Source organism: Aethalodelphis obliquidens, unplaced genomic scaffold, assembly GCF_003676395.1.
Source record: "Aethalodelphis obliquidens isolate GAN/ISIS:26980383/991018 unplaced genomic scaffold, ASM367639v1 scaffold10, whole genome shotgun sequence".
Taxonomy (NCBI): Eukaryota; Metazoa; Chordata; class Mammalia; order Artiodactyla; family Delphinidae; genus Aethalodelphis; species Aethalodelphis obliquidens.
In genome coordinates this window covers 32,173,074-32,191,153 of record NW_020837954.1, presented here as the reverse complement: position 1 = coordinate 32,191,153, position 18,080 = coordinate 32,173,074, and the positions used below count along the sequence as shown (strand labels likewise).

The following is an 18,080-nucleotide window of genomic DNA, read 5'->3' as shown; positions in this document are numbered from 1 at the left end:
TTAAAGTTAGTGCATTTACGAATAACGCAAATTGAAAAGAAATACTTTTTGCAAATAAATATCTGACCTGAAACATTCAATGCCACGGAACTGCAGGATGTTATACCTTCCTTTCCCTTTAAACATCACATACGATGTTTGCAATATTTGTTGTCTTCAGAAGAATTTTTTTTAGGTTGGATATACATTTAAAATATTTACTGAACTAAAATTAAGTATTATTAGTTATAATAATAATATATAATAATACTTAGTTTTAGTTCACCTTCAAATATTTTACCCACAAAATTTCACTTTATCCCCAGAAGAAATGGTATCTCCCTTACACAATCCACACATTCCTTCCTTAGAAAATCGCATTGGCACTGGGGAAGAAAAAAAAAAAATCAAAAAATCCCCCAAAGAACCAAAGCAGGACAAAAGCTTTACTTCTGCAAAGGTCGCTGCCAACACAGGAAGTGTTTAAAAATACTAGCCCAATGGACAACAATGGAAAGGCTGCAGCAGCCTTTCCAAAGTGCTAACTGCTTCGGAGAGGGGCCCAACTGACCGCATTTAGACACAATGATCATCTCTCACCCATTCAACACGTCCTCATTTTCAGAAAGCGCTGCTCAGCAGACGAATCAATTTTGAGTAGCAAAAAAAATGACATTCCATAGCACTGGCCTCACGACAGTCAGTGTCCAGGGCACGAGGTTCCGAGCAGCGTCGACTCTACTTACCTTCATTTTCACTGGTGATCTGTGGGGTTCCAGCTCAACGAGCTATCTTCTCCGTCGCTGGAACCAAGGGGAGGGGAAAGACAGGCACAGAATCAGTCAACGAGGGGAGCGACCCGGGGAAAGAAAGTAAACAAACGCCAGCGGGGAGGGGCAGAACCCTCACCAGGGAAGGGATAAGATCCCCTCCGAGGGCAGCCAGGACGCAGGAGCCGAGGGGGTGGCAAGAACCCCACGGGCGCCAAAGGGCAGTGGGTTCCGCCGCGGAGTTCGCCAGCGGCCCACCGCGCCCCCGCCTCGCTCGCCACTTTGACCCGGAATGCTCAACTCAGAGCCCCAGGACGGGTCGCTCTGGAGAAGGGCAGGGCGCCGTTTGGGCTTCCCCGGGCCCCCCACAGGCGCGGTCGCCGAGCTCAGCCGCCCCCCGGATACCCCGACTTCGGCCCGCGCCCCGCCTCCGCCGATCGGCCCCCTCCGCCCGCCCCGGGCCCGCGGTGGCGGCAGCGGAGTGTCACGGCGCCATTGCTCTCCTTCCTTTCCTCTGCACCATATCAGAAAGGAGAAGCACTTCTTCACCCGAAGGGGCAGGGGCCGTGGCCTTCAGCCCCGAGGCGCGCGAGGGAGGGAAGACCCGCGAGGGGAAGAAGGCTGGGGGGGCGGAGAAAAGGAGGGGAGGTGGCCCGGACAGGGTGTGGGAGGGGAGGGGAGCCGCACAGCGGCAGCCGCCGCCTCCTCCCCGCGCCCGCCTCAACTTTTTGTACAACCCAGAGCAGTACCAGCCCCCAGTCCCTCGGGTCCAACCACGGACTCCACGGGGGAGGACGCACTGGGGAGTTGGGGGCCGGCTGCCCCAAGCAGCCCGCTCCTCGCCTCGCGGAAGCAAACTTAGCGGCGCGGCCAGCCCACAGCCATTTTCCCGGGGAACCCGGGGAAGCGGCCGAGGAGGCAGCTGCGGCGGCTGTTCCCGCAGTTGCTGCCTCTGCTCCACGACTTGCCCCTTCCCCTGCGCTCGCCGCCCCGCTTGCCAAGCATCCCCCTCCCCACCTCCAAAGCTTCCAACTGCACCGGGACCCCGGGCAGCAGCACCAGCTGCTAGCGCCGCTTCTTCCATTCAGTATCCCCCGCTTCTCTTCTCCCCACCTACCAACTGCCGGTGAAGTGCGCGCTGTCAGCCCCCGAGTCCTCCGCCCCACTGACCCCCGTGGGCCCCAGTCCGGGCAGCACCACTCCCGGCCGCGGCAGCAGTTCCTGCGCCCCGTTCCCCACTCGCCCGATTTACTGCCACAATCCACCAAATAACAAGCTGTTGAGCAGACTCGCTTCTACACGAACTCCTATTGGCTGCTCATGACGCCGAAGAGTTTCGGATTGGAGCTCGCTACCTGCCGTCCTCATTGGATGTAGCTCTGAAACTTCACGGATTGGTGCGAAAAACAGCAGGTAGGACATCTGCCACTTATGATTGGCTGCCTCCGAAGACTAACGTTACTGGAGAATCAGGTATTGAGTAAGCAAGTCCTGAAAAATGATTGGTAAAGACGACTCCGGATGTACTTAACTGAGCACTGATTGGTCAATTGAGGGGTCAGGAAGAGCAGTTCGGCACGAGGATTGGCGGTGGGGTGTCCCATGGAAACCGAACCCGGAGCTGTGGCCAGGACTTGCACGGGGGCGGGGCAGGGTCTTTCCAAAGCGCCTGCGCTGAACCAGTTTCTCGGCGCCATTTTGTCTGGGCAGCGGTGGCTGCAGGTCTACCGTATTTTATGTTTCTGGCGAGACGAGAGCGGAATCTTTATCCCGTGGATTCATTTAACTGCGGCAGCCACCCACCGTTCCCTCCAGGACAGCACCTAGTGAAGATCGGAAGAGTAGCGATCTGTCAGAAAGGTCAGTTGGAAGCGGTAGTTGTCCGGTGGACTGGGGGATGGCGCAGCTCTAGCGGCACCGGCACCGGAAGTGAAGGGGCCGCTCGGCAGCCATAGCAGAGTAAGTTCTCCCTGCGGCTGGGTGGGGAGCTGGGGGCGGGCTGAGAGGGGGCGAGGCTTCTTCTCTCGCGGCCCTAGAGAAAGAGGCGGAGGGGACGTGCACGTCTCTTTTCTCCGGGCTGATCCTTTGGACTTCTCTCGGGAGTGTGAGAGATGTTCGGGATGCCGCTCCTCTCAGAGCAGTGCTTCCTCCCTTTGGAAGTGGATTTCGGCAGCTTGTCACGTTCTGCGACCAAGGCCACCGGCTGTGTGCTCCTCCTTAATTAAGACAGGGAGGGCAGGGTTCTGAGGCAAACCGGTCCTGCGTGGGGAGGGGTTTCCGCGTGCTGGTCACGCGTTTAAGCAGTGAGGAAAATGAAGGAAACGCTGGGCTTGGGGTGCTGAGGAATTCCCTAGCTAGCACAGACGCTGCCGCTCTGGCCTTAGACAAGTAGCTGTGCCACGCTGCACGAGGCTTAGGCTGCTTTTTGAAAGGAGCGAGCAGTGGTTTTGCAGGGACGGGACACACCTTAGATAAAAATACAAGGGCCTCCCCGATAGGATTTTGTTCAGGATAGCCATTGATCTCGTTCCATTAGCACGATCTTGTGTTCTGTTAAAGAAAACAAAACCACATTTGAAATGGTGGAAATAGAGTATTGATTGGCAAGTTGTTTTAAAGAATGAAATAATTAAAAAAATGTAAAATATCGACGGTAATCCACGTTGACTAAACTTACTCGTTAAGAGGACATGTTAACTAAGGCTGCATCGATTTTTCATTCGTAACAGTGATTTTTTCAGAATTGTTAAGAAAATGAAATGCATGTTAGTATTTCTGCTGAGTGACCTAGTCACACTGATCTGAATAGCTGCTTAAAATTATCCTCATAATACTTCTGTTTTGAACCCTATTGCTGTATTGGTGGGGCTCCAGACTAGAAAATGATCGAGTGATTTAATGATTTGTTGGGGTTTTTTTGGCAGTTGGTCTGAAGAAAAGGACAGTTAAGTGACAAACATCCGGAAGTATTACTGAGGTGAGTTCTAATGTCTGTAAAAATCTTTAGAATTAGGGAGGCCAGTAAGTAGAGCCATAAATAGCAAGATGGAAGAATGGTAGTTGAAAAGTCTTTGTTTGGTCAAGGGTTCAAATGAGTCTGTGATTAGCTTCCTGATATGATACTTTAGAATGAAGTCTCAAAATTAGGACATACTTATGAATTTGTTTACCCATTCATGCTAGTCCTATTTCTAGATTTTTAAGTACTTAATATTTTTATCAAGGAATAATGTGGACATTTTCATGATTTTTTACTCAATATTTAAAAATTTGGCATGTAGAAAAGATATTTCAGTAAGTTTAGAAGTTAAGCAATTTTTTTTCTTAAGGAAATTATAGGACATGTAAATACTACTTAACTTCTCGGGTCGGAGCGGGTAGGTAATCACCTATAATTCCACTACCCGACTTAAAACGGTTATTATCTGATCCAAATAATGTATGTCAGTGGGCATTTGGAAATTACCAAAAAGCCAAAAGAAGAAAACAAAATCTCTTGTATCACCACCACCAAAAGGTGATTGCAGTTTGTACTGTACCTATGTGTTATTCAGAGGGGTTTCTCTTTCGCTGGTTTTGTTTTACAAAATAGAGATCATTCTAGTCATGCTCATTTTGTCACTCAGATTTTTTTCCTTTTTGGAAAATATTGGGAACATGCTGCACGTTTTTCATGGCTGCATAGTGTCCTGTAGGATAAATGTACTGTATTTTATGTAACCAGATCTCTTAATTTTTATAATGGCAGTAATATGTCTGAATATCCTTGTGCATGTTTTACAAAAGATTTTCTCTGAGAACTGACATCTATGCCTAAAATTTCTAGGCATCTTGATATTCCCTCACATGCCTGATTATTTCTCTGGAATAAATTTCTATAAGTGGAAATACAAGGCCAAAGAGATTATACCATGCTTCATCAGAAAGCTTTTGCTCTTTTTTTGTTATCCTTTTTCCTTTTATTACTCTCCTCCCCCCCAATCCCCATTTTAAAAATTTAATTTAGCTTTATTTTTGAGCTTTTTCTCCTGGGTCTCTGTTTATTCAGGTAAAATTATCAGTCTTTCAAGTCACACATATAGTAAAATAAACTTGAGAATTTTTTGGACCTTAAGAGTAATTTCTTAAAATTAATTTATTTTTTGCTCTAGAATAGTTAGGCGTTTGTACAGTGAAACATTTTGCTATGCAGAAGTGACACTTAGAGGAAACTAAAAACATTGTTTTTTATGGTAGAGTTAGTTGAGTTTAACTATTGTTTCCTTGTAGCCTGGCTTAAAGTTTTCCATCTTTCTGTGCATTCTCAAGGTGCTTTTGTACTGTCATAGGACCCTTTACATGCCTCTCTCATCACATTTACTTTGCATTTGTTTGGCTCTTCCCCAGTTTGAGACTTTACTCCCAGAGGGTAGCAATTGCTGTTTTAATCACTCTTATGTTTCCTTACCTGATACATGGTATGTGCTCTGTCACTGTTTCTTATGAATCGTTATGTACTTTCATATACAAAATATGTGAAGTAAGCTAACTTATGTTTTCTTTAACAGCAGTTCTCTTCTGAAAATTCATGATATTCCACAAATGCTGTCTTAACTTTGAAATTTTTTTTAATGTTCCAAATACTTGATTTAATACTGAGTTGATTTCTTTCTTTTTTTTTTTGAAGGGAGCAAACTTTTTTTTTTTTTTTTTGGCTGCATTGGGTCTTCGTTGCTGCACGCAGGCTTTCTAGTTGCGGCGAGCAGGGGCCACTCTTCACTGCAGTGCGCGGGCTTCTCATTGCGGTGGCTTCTCTTGTTGCGGAGCGTGGGCTCTAGGCTCAAGGGCTTCAGTAGTGGTAGCACGAGGGCTCCAGAGCACAGGCTCAGTAGTTGTGGAACACGGGCTCAGTTGCTTCACAGCATGTGGGATCCCCTCAGACCAGGGATTGAACCCGTGTCCCCTGCCTTGGCAGGCAGACTCTTCAACAACTGCTCCACCAGGGAAGTCCCAGAACTGACTTGATTTCTAATTGCTAATAATAATGTAGGTTTAGAGAACTCATTGAGAATAGTTATTCTTGACTTTTTTCCTCAATTCTTTTTTTTTTTTAAAAGATTTTATGATACCTTAGCGGAAGGCAACTATAGATGAATATTAATTGAACACTCAAATCATCTCTTAGGAATAAATGAATGAAAATTAATTTTGATAAAATTGATTTTTGTAACCTATTTTAATGAGCCCAAACTAGTAGAATAATGTTTCTACAAAATCAAAATGGTCAAATTTTTAATAATGTTTTTATGAAAAAAAGCTATTTTGAAAGCAGAATGTTTTATTTATTTGGTCAAGAATTCAAATGAGGGCATGAAATTAGCTTCCCATCATGGTATCTTAGACTGAAATCTCAAAATTAGAACATCCCTATGAATTTTTTTTTTACCCATTCATATGGTTCCCATTTCTGGATTTTTAATCACAGAACACTGTGAACATTTTCATGATTTTTTTTTTCTTTAACCCATGGTAAAATACTTGACATATAAAGATCTCATCAGGAAAAGTGTTTAGAAGTGAAGCAAAACAGTCTGTTCTGAGTGTGTGGGCTATATAACATACTCAAAACTTTAAAAAGTCTTTGTCTTCTAGAGGAAGCCTCGCTTTGTGGAATAATGAAGGAAAGTGTTCCAGTTTTTAAATGACTTGGATCTGCTCTCTGTTGAAATTGTAATTCTGGTATGCAGTTTTACTTAACTATTCTTTAATAATCGAGATTGGCCATGTTGCCTTTACATGTATATCTCTTTTTAAAAATGATAGAATTTGTTCCACTGTACAGTTATTCCTGTAACTGTCTGTGTATGTTGAAAAGCAGAACAGATTGTTGTGTTGAATGTAGCTGCTTTCCTAATGGTTTTGTTATTTTTTGGAAAGTTACTAAATTTGCTTATTTGCAACCAGAGCAACCTTTGTAATCTCTGTATGGTCTTTTGCCCTAGTAGATGTCACTGCTTATTTTATGGCCACATGGAGTCATAGATAACTGGTTTTCCTTCATATATAATGCAGACAAGAGCATTATTTTAGGATTTGGTAGATTACCTAGTGGCATTCCTACTAGGATCTGTCCTCAGAAGCTTACTGTCAAAAAGAAAACCATAATTAAACATGTGGGTGTTAATATAGTTATTTCAAAAGATTCCATCAATTTAGATTGGTTTAACTTTTTAAAGATTTAAATCATGGCACACGAGAAAAATAGATTTGTCAAAGTTCAGTGTACAATTGGATCTAATTGTTTTAAAAAACAAATTGTTTTATAATACAGAACAGAAAGAAATTTATTTAGCCATCATTGAAGGCTTTTCAAGGTTAATGATATGTAATATGTAAAATTAGAAGAAAGGAAGTCATTCTAAGTGACTAGCTTGTGAGCTTGTGAGCAAGGATGCAGTTATTTGGGTTGGCCAAAACGTTTGTTCGGTTAGTGAATATTCAATAAAATTCTTGGTGAAAATGAAAAATGTGTCTTTTATAGTTACTTAAAACTGAAGGAACTTCTTGGCCAACCCAATATATAAGAAAAGCTATGTTTGGGACAGTAAGTGAACCAGCTTGGAGAGGATGACTGATTAAAGATTACATTGGGAAAGTTGTGTGAAGCCAGCTTGTCGAGGTTTCTAGAATTAGCTGCACATCAGAATTATGTAGAGTGCTTGTCTTTTACAGGTTTGGGAACTTCCAGAGGGCCTTGAAAGGTGGGATATGAGCAGAAAATGAAGGTTATTTTTTGTTTTGTTTTCAAATTTTACAAATCAAAATGGAATTAAACAAACAAACAAAAACTTACTTCTAATCCCACCCTACCATTGGATTTTTAAAATTTTCTTTTTCCTTGTCTGTATGCATATTCTTTCTTTAGACTCAGAGAAATTTTTATTTTTCTTTGTTACTTAACGTTGTTATAGGCATTCAATGTGACTGCATGGTCTCCACAGTAATTTTTTTTTTAATTTATTTATTTATTTTTGGCTGCATTCGGTCTTCATTGCTGTACGTGGGCTCTCTAGTTGCGGCGAGCGGGGGCTACTCAGTGTTGTGGTGCACGGGCTTCTCATTGCAGTGGCTTTTCTTGTTGCGGAGCATGGGCTCTAGGCACGTGGGCTTCAGTAGTTGTGGCTCGCGGGCTCTAGGGCACAGACTCCGCAGTTGTGGCGCACGGGCTTAGTTGCTCCACGGCATGTGGGATCTTCCCAGCCCAGAGCTTGAACCCATGTTCCCTGCATCGGCAGGCAGATTCTTAACCACTGCACCACCAGGGAAGTCCTCCACAGTAATTTTAATGTCTGAAAATATTCCATCAAACTCTGTTATCTCTGACTTTATTTTCCTATTGCTGGACCATTTAGGTTTCTTTCTAGTTCTTAAATATTGTGCTGTAATTATCATCTATGTACATACAGTATTTTCTGTTTTTTTGCACTGTTCTTTTAGGATTGATTTAAAAGGTCATTGTATGAACATTTTTATGACTCTTTGAAATGTTGCCATGTTGTTTTCCAAAAGAGTTATAATTTACACTACCTTCCCTGTGAGTTTAGTTACCAACATTGGGTAGCCTGTAATTATAACTTTTGCTAAGTTACTAGGTACAAAATATGTTGAGCTCTCTTTTTCTCTGTAATATTTTTGTGAAGTGGGACCTCTTTCCATAATTTCAGTTACTGATTCTTAGTAGTAGACAAGTTGTCTATTCAAGACTTTTGTCCATTTATATATTAGAGTTTTGATATTCCTTAATTTTTTGAGCTTATTATATAATATTTAGTAGTAATTTGCTACAGATATTTTTCCATAAAGACTTCCCTTTTGATTTTCATTATTTGTGTTGAGGGTTTTTGAATAGACAAAATGTATTCCTGAACGATTACTTGGAAATAGTGTCCAGTATGACTGAAGAAGTGACACAGGAATTGGAGGTGGGGAGACAATTAAGATACTCTTGCAGTGATGTCAGCATGAGGTGAAACTAGAGTGAGTAGGGCCTGGAGGGAGGGTAAGGAAGGATAGGTGAGCAAGAGACTGTGAGAAAAAAAGAGTTGATAGCATTTGATTTCTAATTGATTATAGAGGTAAAAAGAAAGAAAACTCAAGATTTTAAAAAATGGGAAATAGATTGTGCCATTAATCAGTTTGGAAAGTCAGGAAAGGCTACTGATTGGTAAGGAAAGTGAAATCAGTTTTAAACATGCTAGTTAGAGCTTGAAATGTCCAGTAAGCATCTGTTCTTACTTTTGTGAAAATGCCTATAAGGTCCCTAATTGGATTAAGGCATATGCTGGACTGTATACTGTTCTCTGTATTCCAACTTTTGTGGCTGCGTGGCGTGGCATGTGGGATCTTAGTTCCCCGACCAGGGCTCGAACCCAGGCCCTTGGCAGTGAAAGCGTGGAGTACTAACCACTGGACTGCCAGGGAATTCCTTGTATTCTGACTTTTAATTCTATTCTTCCATTAGACTTTTTGGGGCTTTTATTAGGGTTTTCTTATTTCTGGTTTTAACTTGAAAAGTTAAAGTGGATTATTAAGTAAAATAAACGCAGGAAAACCAGATGATTCCTGAACTAAGTTAAAGAAAGGTTAGTTTTTCATTCTTTTTTTCTTCCAGTTTTATTGAGGTATTAACATATAGTAGTGTATAAGTTTGTGTACCGCGTAGTGATTTGACTTAACATCATGAAATGATGACTACAGTTTAGTGAATATCCAGGGAATTATTCAGGGATAGCAAAGAAGATACTTCAGCTTTAGAATGTGTGGGTGTGGCCAGGCTTTTTGTGGGGATGAGTGGTTTAGGGCAGATTTAATCTCTGCCTCATCTGTAAAATAGGGATAGTAATAGAACTGACCTGGTTAGGATTAGTATTAAATGAATTAATATACGTAAAGTGCTTAGAATGATTCCAGATATTATGTGGTGTTGTTAGTATGTATCGTGCTGTTTCATAATGTCTGTCATTCAAGAGTTTTAAAGAAATGTTATATTTATATACAGAAATAAAGCACCTAGACTCTTTGCCTCTCCCTTCCTGAAGGTCATATTGACCTCTCTCCAAACTTATTTCATACTTCTTCTCTTCAGGTATTATTTGCTGCAGTCACACTAAAACTATCATGGCTCCACCGCACAAGCTCTGTATTTTTCCCAGTTCTTTGTTTTTATTCATATTTTTCCCACCATCTGGATCGTTGCCCTATTGCCACATATTCAAAAGCTGCTATTTAAGTGATGCTTTCCTTGATACCTCTGCAACTATAGATAATCTGTCCGTATGAATTTCATATATTTCCTTTTATGTGATTTCTACCACTTTCTGTATTGCATTTTAGCTTTTTGTCCACTAATATGTCCTTCGCTGAGTTATGACATCTTACAGACAGAGAACTGCACCTTATTCACTTTTGTAGGTTTAGAACCTGTCACAGGCCTTGGCACTTAGTATGCACTCATTTGTGGAGTGACAGTTTATAAAAGGTATAGCAAGCTAAAAGGTGACATTTAATGGACAAATGCATGCCAGTGAAACTGTGCTTTGTCAGTTTTTGTACAAGAGGAACATCTTGCCTGATGAGTTGCTTAAAATGAGAGATCGCTTGAGGTTTAGGAATTGGGTCAGATTCCAGAATGTGTAGTGGGGGTAGATCACTCTGGGGACTATCCACGGGTCAGGAATTTTCATTAGAATGATTTCCTATTGTTTTATAAAGGCTAGTATGTCTAATTAACCACCAGAGGGATTTTTCTTCTGACAGCTGATTTTTCACGGATCTGCCAGCCCACCAATCTTCTCATCCTCGGTGGTCCAAATTTGTGAAAAGTTGGGCCAGTACTAAGGGTACATCTGCCAATAACAGAATCTACAAACCACGTGGCTCGATTGGTTATTGAACCCATAATCTCACTCTGTACATACATTTTTCTTTTCACAATACCGTAATGCCTCTAGGCATGAAAATAGGAGTAGGCTGAAAATAGGAACTGGGTGAGACATTTCATGAGGACACTTACTTGATCTTTAGTTACTGTAAGATTGACGGGGTCTATGCCTCTAGATTTAGAAGAAATGGAAATGTTGGGAAATGGGGAGATAAGTTAAAAAATCAGGCTCATAGTAGGCATTTTTAGAGCTAAAGCAGCAGTTATGTACTCTTAGCTCGAAAATGCTCAGAATTTTTACAATAGTTCAATGGGATGTTGATTTCAGTAAGTATCCTACTGTAGAAACACTGGATTTGAAGACCAGGTGTTCTGTGTTCTGATCATAAGCCTGTTCTCATTGGTTGGGATACATTACTCTACATGAGTGTTTGCTTTTAAAGTATAAGGGACATGGGGCTAGGTATTTACAGCTCTTAATACTTAACGGTTCTAATCCAGCACCATATTTTTCTAATAAGAATTCCTAAGCATATTTCTAATATTTATGTATCCCTGAAAGGTTAAATGATACTTCTGAAAATCAGAAGTATCAGACACTGACTTGATAATTTTAGCACTTAAGGAAGTTGCTGCTATTATCAAATTGACAGAAGCTTTAATGTCCTTACCTACCTCACTGTTTTATATAACAAGTGTTCTAGTAAAACAGATATTTGAAATAATAGCTAAGGAAGGTCGTGGATTAATTTCTTTATAGTGAAGTTTCTATTCTGTGTATGTGTGTGTATTGCTCATACACACCACAGATGAAAGTACAGTGCCCTCCAGTATTTTGTCCTGTAGCTCACTTTTTTATAAAATCTGTTGTGACCCACGAATTGATTTTATGACTTACTGTGGGTCTGAACCTGCTTTTGAGGGGTAGGCAAATGGACTAGATAACAGTGCTTTACATTTGTTTGGTAGTTTTTAACATTCACTGGGCACTTTGATATACTGCTGTACCCTTAAGTGTGATAGCTTAAAAGTGAAGATACAAACTAACTGTTAACTGAAAATGCTTCTAGTTGTTTCAACAACAGTTCAATTGGGGCTGGGGGTGGCAGCTGGAAGGAGTCATGGGGGAGGGATTCTTTTTTCCTTAGTATGTTTGCTAGTGTGTTATTGACTCTGCTAATCCTAACAGCCCATTTAAGGGTGTATTTTTATATTTGTATTTATTTGTAGTTAGGATACTGTATTTATACTCAGATCCTTCGGCAAACGTAGACCAAAGATTTTCCCCAAGTATGTTCTCTCAAACGAAACCAGAAATCTTTGTTTTGTTTTGTTTTGAATCTTTGTGTTTCTTAGTTTTTATATAGTCACAAAACTCCTTTCAGTGTTTGTATAATTTTGGTGGCTTAGATCTTGGTCTGACAGGGTAGGGAGAGGGATTCTCACATGAAGTACCATAACAAAAAAAAAAGCCATCTTCCTGTTTCTTATTCCTCTATGTATCATGTGATATACTGTCTTTTTAAGGCCTTTAAATTGCCAAGGGAAGCTTGGTAACCAAGGCAAGTTTTTGCTGTTTTCTTCTCAAATTTGTAGTTCTGCATTTTATTACACAGTCACGAAGAACTTAGTCTGTTACCAGTAAATACTTAAGCCGCAAGACTTGCTTCTCCATCCTGCCAAGTACTTCCTGTTTTGTCAGATTTCCACGTAGGGAAAAGAATGGATTTAGAGTAGACAAGCTTGAGTTTCATGTTTAAAGCATCTCTTCTGAAATTCTTTTTGGAAGCTGTCCAAATATCTAGATTGAGGGATGGGGGTGGCACGTCATGTCTTCACATGAAGTCATCTGTCAGAAAGTTTCATTTGGCTTCATATCATGAAAGCCAGGGTTGCCGACAAGGAAGGAAAAACTTAGTTGTCAGAAATAATTACTAATGTATGACTTGCCAACATTGGTGGCTTGCCTTTTAGACTTTCCCTGTCAAACGTGTTTCAGTTTGTGAATGAATCATTGTATTGCCTCTGAAGGAAGTGTTGTTATCTGTGTTCACTTCTAGTAGACCTTTCCTCTAGAAATATGTAAGAACTGCATTCAGCCACATTTACTCCATTTTCAGTAGGGACAGGTGAAAGGTCAAATGGTGATTAGAATAGAAATGGGCTGCCTTGTGAATATTGAATATCTTTGGGGGAAAGTTTGCAGTAAAATGATGTTACTCTTTTGTTAGTAAAATAGTGAGTAAATACAACATTTATCTAAACAATGAATTATCTGTCACTTATTTTTATCCTATGAAATGAACTTCGAATTAGGTGTTAGTAGAACGTGTCAGTAGAAGATACTTTCAGTGTAAACCTGAATCCCTTGATATTGCTGGTAAGGGAATCTTGTGTTAAGGTTCTTTTGCAGTGGCAGAACTGAGCCCTTAATATAAAATTTTCTTTGGCCATATTGACCTGGCTTGTCTTAAGTCGGAGCTATTTTTCTTTCTCTTGACCTGTCAGTAAAATATAAAAGATGCTTTTTAATCTCTGAATTCATATGCATTTTCTTCTTTATCAGCTCCCTGGCTCTTTGTCCACCCTCATGTTGGAAATGGTGAGAGAACTGATGCTGAGTCATAAGGTATTAGAAACCATCTATTATAAAGTTTCTATCAGGTACTTCTCTTTTTATCATCTAGTTATGTGCTCCTATTTCTGAGACATGTATTTCTTTAAAAATCCAATGGAAAAAAGTTTTCCCAAGTACCCATCATGCCCTACAGCTTCATCCTCCATTTTGCTATATATCAGAAATCTCTTTTCTTGAAACCCTTTAATAACCATTCTGTTGCTGTATTCTCATTTTAATAAGCTGTGTCCAAATCAGTGATTCTCAAATTTTAGTGTATTCATAAGCATTACATCAGTTGTTTGTTCAAAATACAGATTCCTGGGCCTCGCTTCAGATCTGGTGAATTCAAATCCATGGAGAATTCTTATGCGGGTGGTCTCTGAACAAGATGGAGAAACAGTTATCAACTTACGTGCACGCCCATCTAAATTCTGTTCTTCATATTCTTATATGGATTAGTTTTTTTACTTTGTTTCAATTATTGACATCTCAGATTTTTTCCTATTATTGTCATCCTTAGTTTTTCATCCAGTTCACTGAATTGGAGAGCTAATGCACCAGATATCCAGGGAACTGTCCAAAATTCCTTGTCAGGATTTATCTTCTCCCCTGCTCCCCCCTTCTCAGAGTACACATTTATGGTCAGTATATACATACAGGCTATGTATACTTAATAATACATGAACATGTATTTCTTTTTTTTTAATGGATATGAAATATAGTATTTTTTTTTTAATTTTACTATTTCGGTTGTGCCGGGTCTTAGTTGCGGCCAGCAGGCCCCTTAGTTGTGGCATGTGAACTCTTAGTTGCAGCATGCATGTGGGATCTAGTTCCTTGACCAGGGATCAAACCCACGTCCCCTGCATTGAAAGGCAGATTCTTAACCACTGTGCCACCAGGGAAGTCCCCATGTATTTCTAATATACTTTCCTAGTGATTTTTAAATGTGTCTGTTTTTCCCACTGGGGAAAGAATTGCATATTATTTTTTTTAAATCTTTCCTGGCAGTATGATCCATTTTAGACATCTAAATTTTTGCATTGAATCTTTACTATCACTTGGTTGCTGCTGACTCTTAAACCAATCGGTCTACTAAAGGTAGGTTATCATCTTTATATGTCAGATTCTACCATATTATATCTTGAAGCCTATTGGCTTTTCCTAAAAAAATTAAAAAGTTTTAATAAATCTCATATGGATCATATAGTTCAACTTATTTAAATGACTTTTTCCTAAAATTCCACTTCATGGTTCCACATAGTAAAAATCAAAATCAAATTCCAAATCATACACTTCAAACACAGACTCAAGGTGTGTGAGTACCCTTGCTCTTCAACATCTTTATAATTACACTAGCATTTACTCTTTGAAAGAATTAATATTTATTGCCTGGAAGGATATACATAATCTGGTGATTACCTCTTGCAGGGTTAGGATGGTTAAAGAAGGAACATTAGTTTTATTTGTAATATGAATTATCTGAGTCTTTTGCCCATTTTTAAATATTGGGTTGTTGAATTTTGAGAGTTCTTTATACATTCTGGACAAATATCCTTTGTCAAATATGTGATTTGCAAATATTTTGTCTAGAGTTTTTTTTCATTCTCTTAAAGGAGAGCAGAAGCTTTTAATTTTGGTGAAATTCACTGTCAGTTTTTTTCATTTATGTATCATGCTTTTGGTGTAGTATCTGAGAGCTCTTTTTTAAACCAGGGTCACAAAGGTTTTCTGTTTTCATCCAGAAGTTTTAGACTTTGAGGTATATTATTTTTTTGGGTTTTTTTTGGCGGTACGCGGGCCTCTCACTGTTGTGGCCTCTCCCGTTGCGGAGCACAGGCTCCACGCAGGCTCAGGGGCCATGGCTCACGGGCCCAGCCGCTCCGCGGCATGTAGGATCTTTCTGGACCAGGGCACGAACCCGTGTCCCCTGCATCGGCAAGCAGACTCTCAACCACTGCGCCACCAGGGAAGCCCTGAGATACATTTTGACTTATCACTTTGAGTTAATTTTTGTATATGGTACAAGGTATGGTTTGGTGTTTGGTGTCCAGTTGTTCAAGCACCATTTGTGGAAAAACACTATCTTTGTGCATTGATTTGCCTTTGCACCTTTGTCAATTAACCATATATTTCTATTTCTAGACTCTATTCTTTTCCATTAATAATATTACATTAATTTTATAGTAAGTCTTGAAATCAGATGGCATAGGCCTTGTAACTTTTTCTCTTTTGAAATTGTTTTGGCTATTCTAATTTCTTTTCCCAAATAAATTTTAGAAATAGCTTGTTGATTTCTTTCCACAAACACACCCCTCCCCCCCCAAAAAAAAACCCTCTTGCAAATTTGATTGGGTTGAATCTATAAATCAGTTTAAGGAGAACTGACAATACTGAGTCTTCTGATCAGTTTGTTTATATAGTTCACTTTCTCACCAACATTTTATAATTTTCAACACAAAATCTTGTACAAATTTAAATTTATATCTAAGTATTCCTGTTTTTGATGTCATTTTAAAAGTGGTACATAATCCTCATTTTATAGACGAGGGAATAAGTAACTTGCCCAAGGTGACACAATTATTAAGTGACAAAGCCAGTATGAAACCTACGTTAGCTTATAAACCACTATCCTGGTTTTAATTATGATGCTGGTTTTCTTTTTCTGAAATTGTGGTTACAATGGTGACAGAGAAGCAGCCCCAACTTTTTTTAACAAGAAAAATCCCATTATCATGATGGTATAAAAGAATTGATTCCCCCAAAGTTTATGTTTCCTGAGCTTAGGTTTTTCAGATCTGTTCAAATCGTTTTAAACCACGTTTGTCTTAATTTAGAAGCCTCTGATCAATACAGTAGTGAACCAGTGTTTTTAAATATATTGAATATCTCACCCTGTAGTTAACTAGTATGAGTTATTTTAGTTTTAAAAATACATACCTTTAGCATTTGATTACATACTGTGTGCTCACCAGTAGAGATACAAAGATGATTTCTTGAACAACTCCCAAGGGAGGGTGAGGGAGGAGGAATACATTTATATAATTATAGTAAATTTTACTATAGTAAACACTGTAATAGATATATACACATGGTCAATGGTGGAACAAAAGCTTCTACTTGGTTGGGGTTAAGAGTAGGCTGCACTCTTATTTCATATTTCGGAGTTCCTTTTAAAAAAAAAAAGTTTGAAAACTATTAAGAGGGAAACGTGTAAAGGGCTTTGAGAGGGAGAAATCTGTCAATCATTTCAGAAGGCTTGCTTTTGTAGGTGGTGGGAGTCCTTCAGAAAGACCAGTTAAGAGATAGCCTAGGCACAGTAAATACAATATGGATGTGGTAGAGCGCAGGAAAGTAAAAGGTTCCTCCTGGGTTTCATTTCCAAGGTGAGGAACAGCATTAGAATTGTTTTACATTAAGACTTCATTTTTTTCATTTGTGGATTTCTTCTGATTTCTTAGTAGCATTTTGATAGATTTTTTTAACGAGATATTAATTTGTAACCTTAATTTGCTTTTCAAATCTTAATTTGAAGAGTATTTTAATGTTTCAATCAGTTAAACATATTGAGGACCTACAACTTTATTTTTCTCATTTATTTTTCAGGTTCCTTTGAGAATGATAGAAATGAAAGCAAAGGGATAGTCTTATCAGATAAGTGCTTTTTTATCTGAATGTATTCGGTTTCTTCCATAAGATGGCTTTAGTAGTGCTTAGTTGTCTTTAACTTCATTTGAAACAATTTTGTTAGATTGTATTGTGATAGCTGTCATATCAGCGTACTTTTTTAAAAAAAGCATCAAAATTGGTGAATTTTTGTGTAGCCATTTTAATATTGAAGATGGAAGGAAAAAAACAGCAGCATATTATGCATTATTCAAGAAAGGTTAAAACACAACTGAAAAGGCAAAACATTCGTGCAGTGTATGGAAAAGGTGCCGTGACTGAACGTGTCAAAAGTGGTTTGCAAAGTTTTGTGGTAGAGATTTCTGACTGGACGATGCTCCATGGTCGGGGAGACCAGTTCAAGTTGATAGCAGTCAGATCGAGACGTAAATTTCAGAACAATCAACGTTATACCACGCAGGAGATAAGCCGACACACTCAAAATCTCCAAATCAGGTGTTGAAAATCATTCGCACCAGCTTGGTTATGTTAATTGCTTTGATGTTTGGGTTCCACGTTAAGCGAAAGAAACGACCATATTTCTGCACTGCGATTCTCTACTTACGTAACGAAAACATTCCGTTTTTAAAAACAAATTGTGATGGGCAATGAAAATTGGATACTGTACAATAATGTGGAATAGAAGAGATGTTATGGAAGAATCCGAACAAACTTCTTTGGCCAACCCAATATTATTTGTAATCTCTAAACCAAAACTTTATTCTTTAAAACGTTTGTAATTTTCTTTCCTAGGTACCAGTATCGAGGTTTACAGTAATAAGGTATTCAGTCTTTGCTGAAAATAAATTTGTTATCTTGTCAAAGTAAAATGTGCCAGCCATTTTTTCCCCCCAGAGGCTAATCATGCCTCAGTGGTGCAGTTACGAAGTGCCCCTACAGCTGAACCTAGATTATTTATTAATCCTTTGTATAGTTTTATGAAAATCAATTGCTTTTCTTTTCTAATAGCTGAGAAGCTTAGTTTTAGATTTATCTGATATATGTTTTTGAGGTGGCTTAGCTGCTCAGATTTAAGTTTCTTTAGAACCATTGTCTGTTTTTTTAAAGAGGATTATTAGCTATTCCAATGTGAATTTAAGAACAGAGGTACTCACAGTACAATGAA

At 39.4% G+C, this 18,080-nt stretch overlaps 1 protein-coding gene and 1 long non-coding RNA gene across 3 annotated transcripts in view; one reads left to right on the top strand and one right to left on the bottom strand.

The window, feature by feature from the left end:
• ARID4A (AT-rich interaction domain 4A) overlaps window positions 1-2,038 on the bottom strand; it is a 58,645-nt gene extending 56,607 nt beyond the window's left edge. The window contains exons 1-2 of the mRNA XM_027111369.1: window positions 1,867-2,038; window positions 726-782 (exon numbers count right to left, since the gene is read on the bottom strand). Coding sequence (XP_026967170.1) covers window positions 726-731 — 6 coding nt within the window. The 5' untranslated portion in view covers window positions 732-782; window positions 1,867-2,038. The remainder of the gene's footprint in view (window positions 1-725; window positions 783-1,866) is intronic.
• A 381-nt stretch (window positions 2,039-2,419) lies between these two features.
• Window positions 2,420-17,784, top strand: LOC113622805 (uncharacterized). Of its 2 annotated transcripts, none has more exons than XR_003433665.1 (4): window positions 2,420-2,609; window positions 3,674-3,726; window positions 13,235-13,297; window positions 16,895-17,784. It is a non-coding gene; the product is annotated as an uncharacterized LOC113622805 (long non-coding RNA). The 2 variants fall into 2 exon arrangements; XR_003433666.1 differs by having other exon boundaries at window positions 2,430-2,708.
• The last annotated feature ends 296 nt before the right edge of the window (window positions 17,785-18,080 follow it).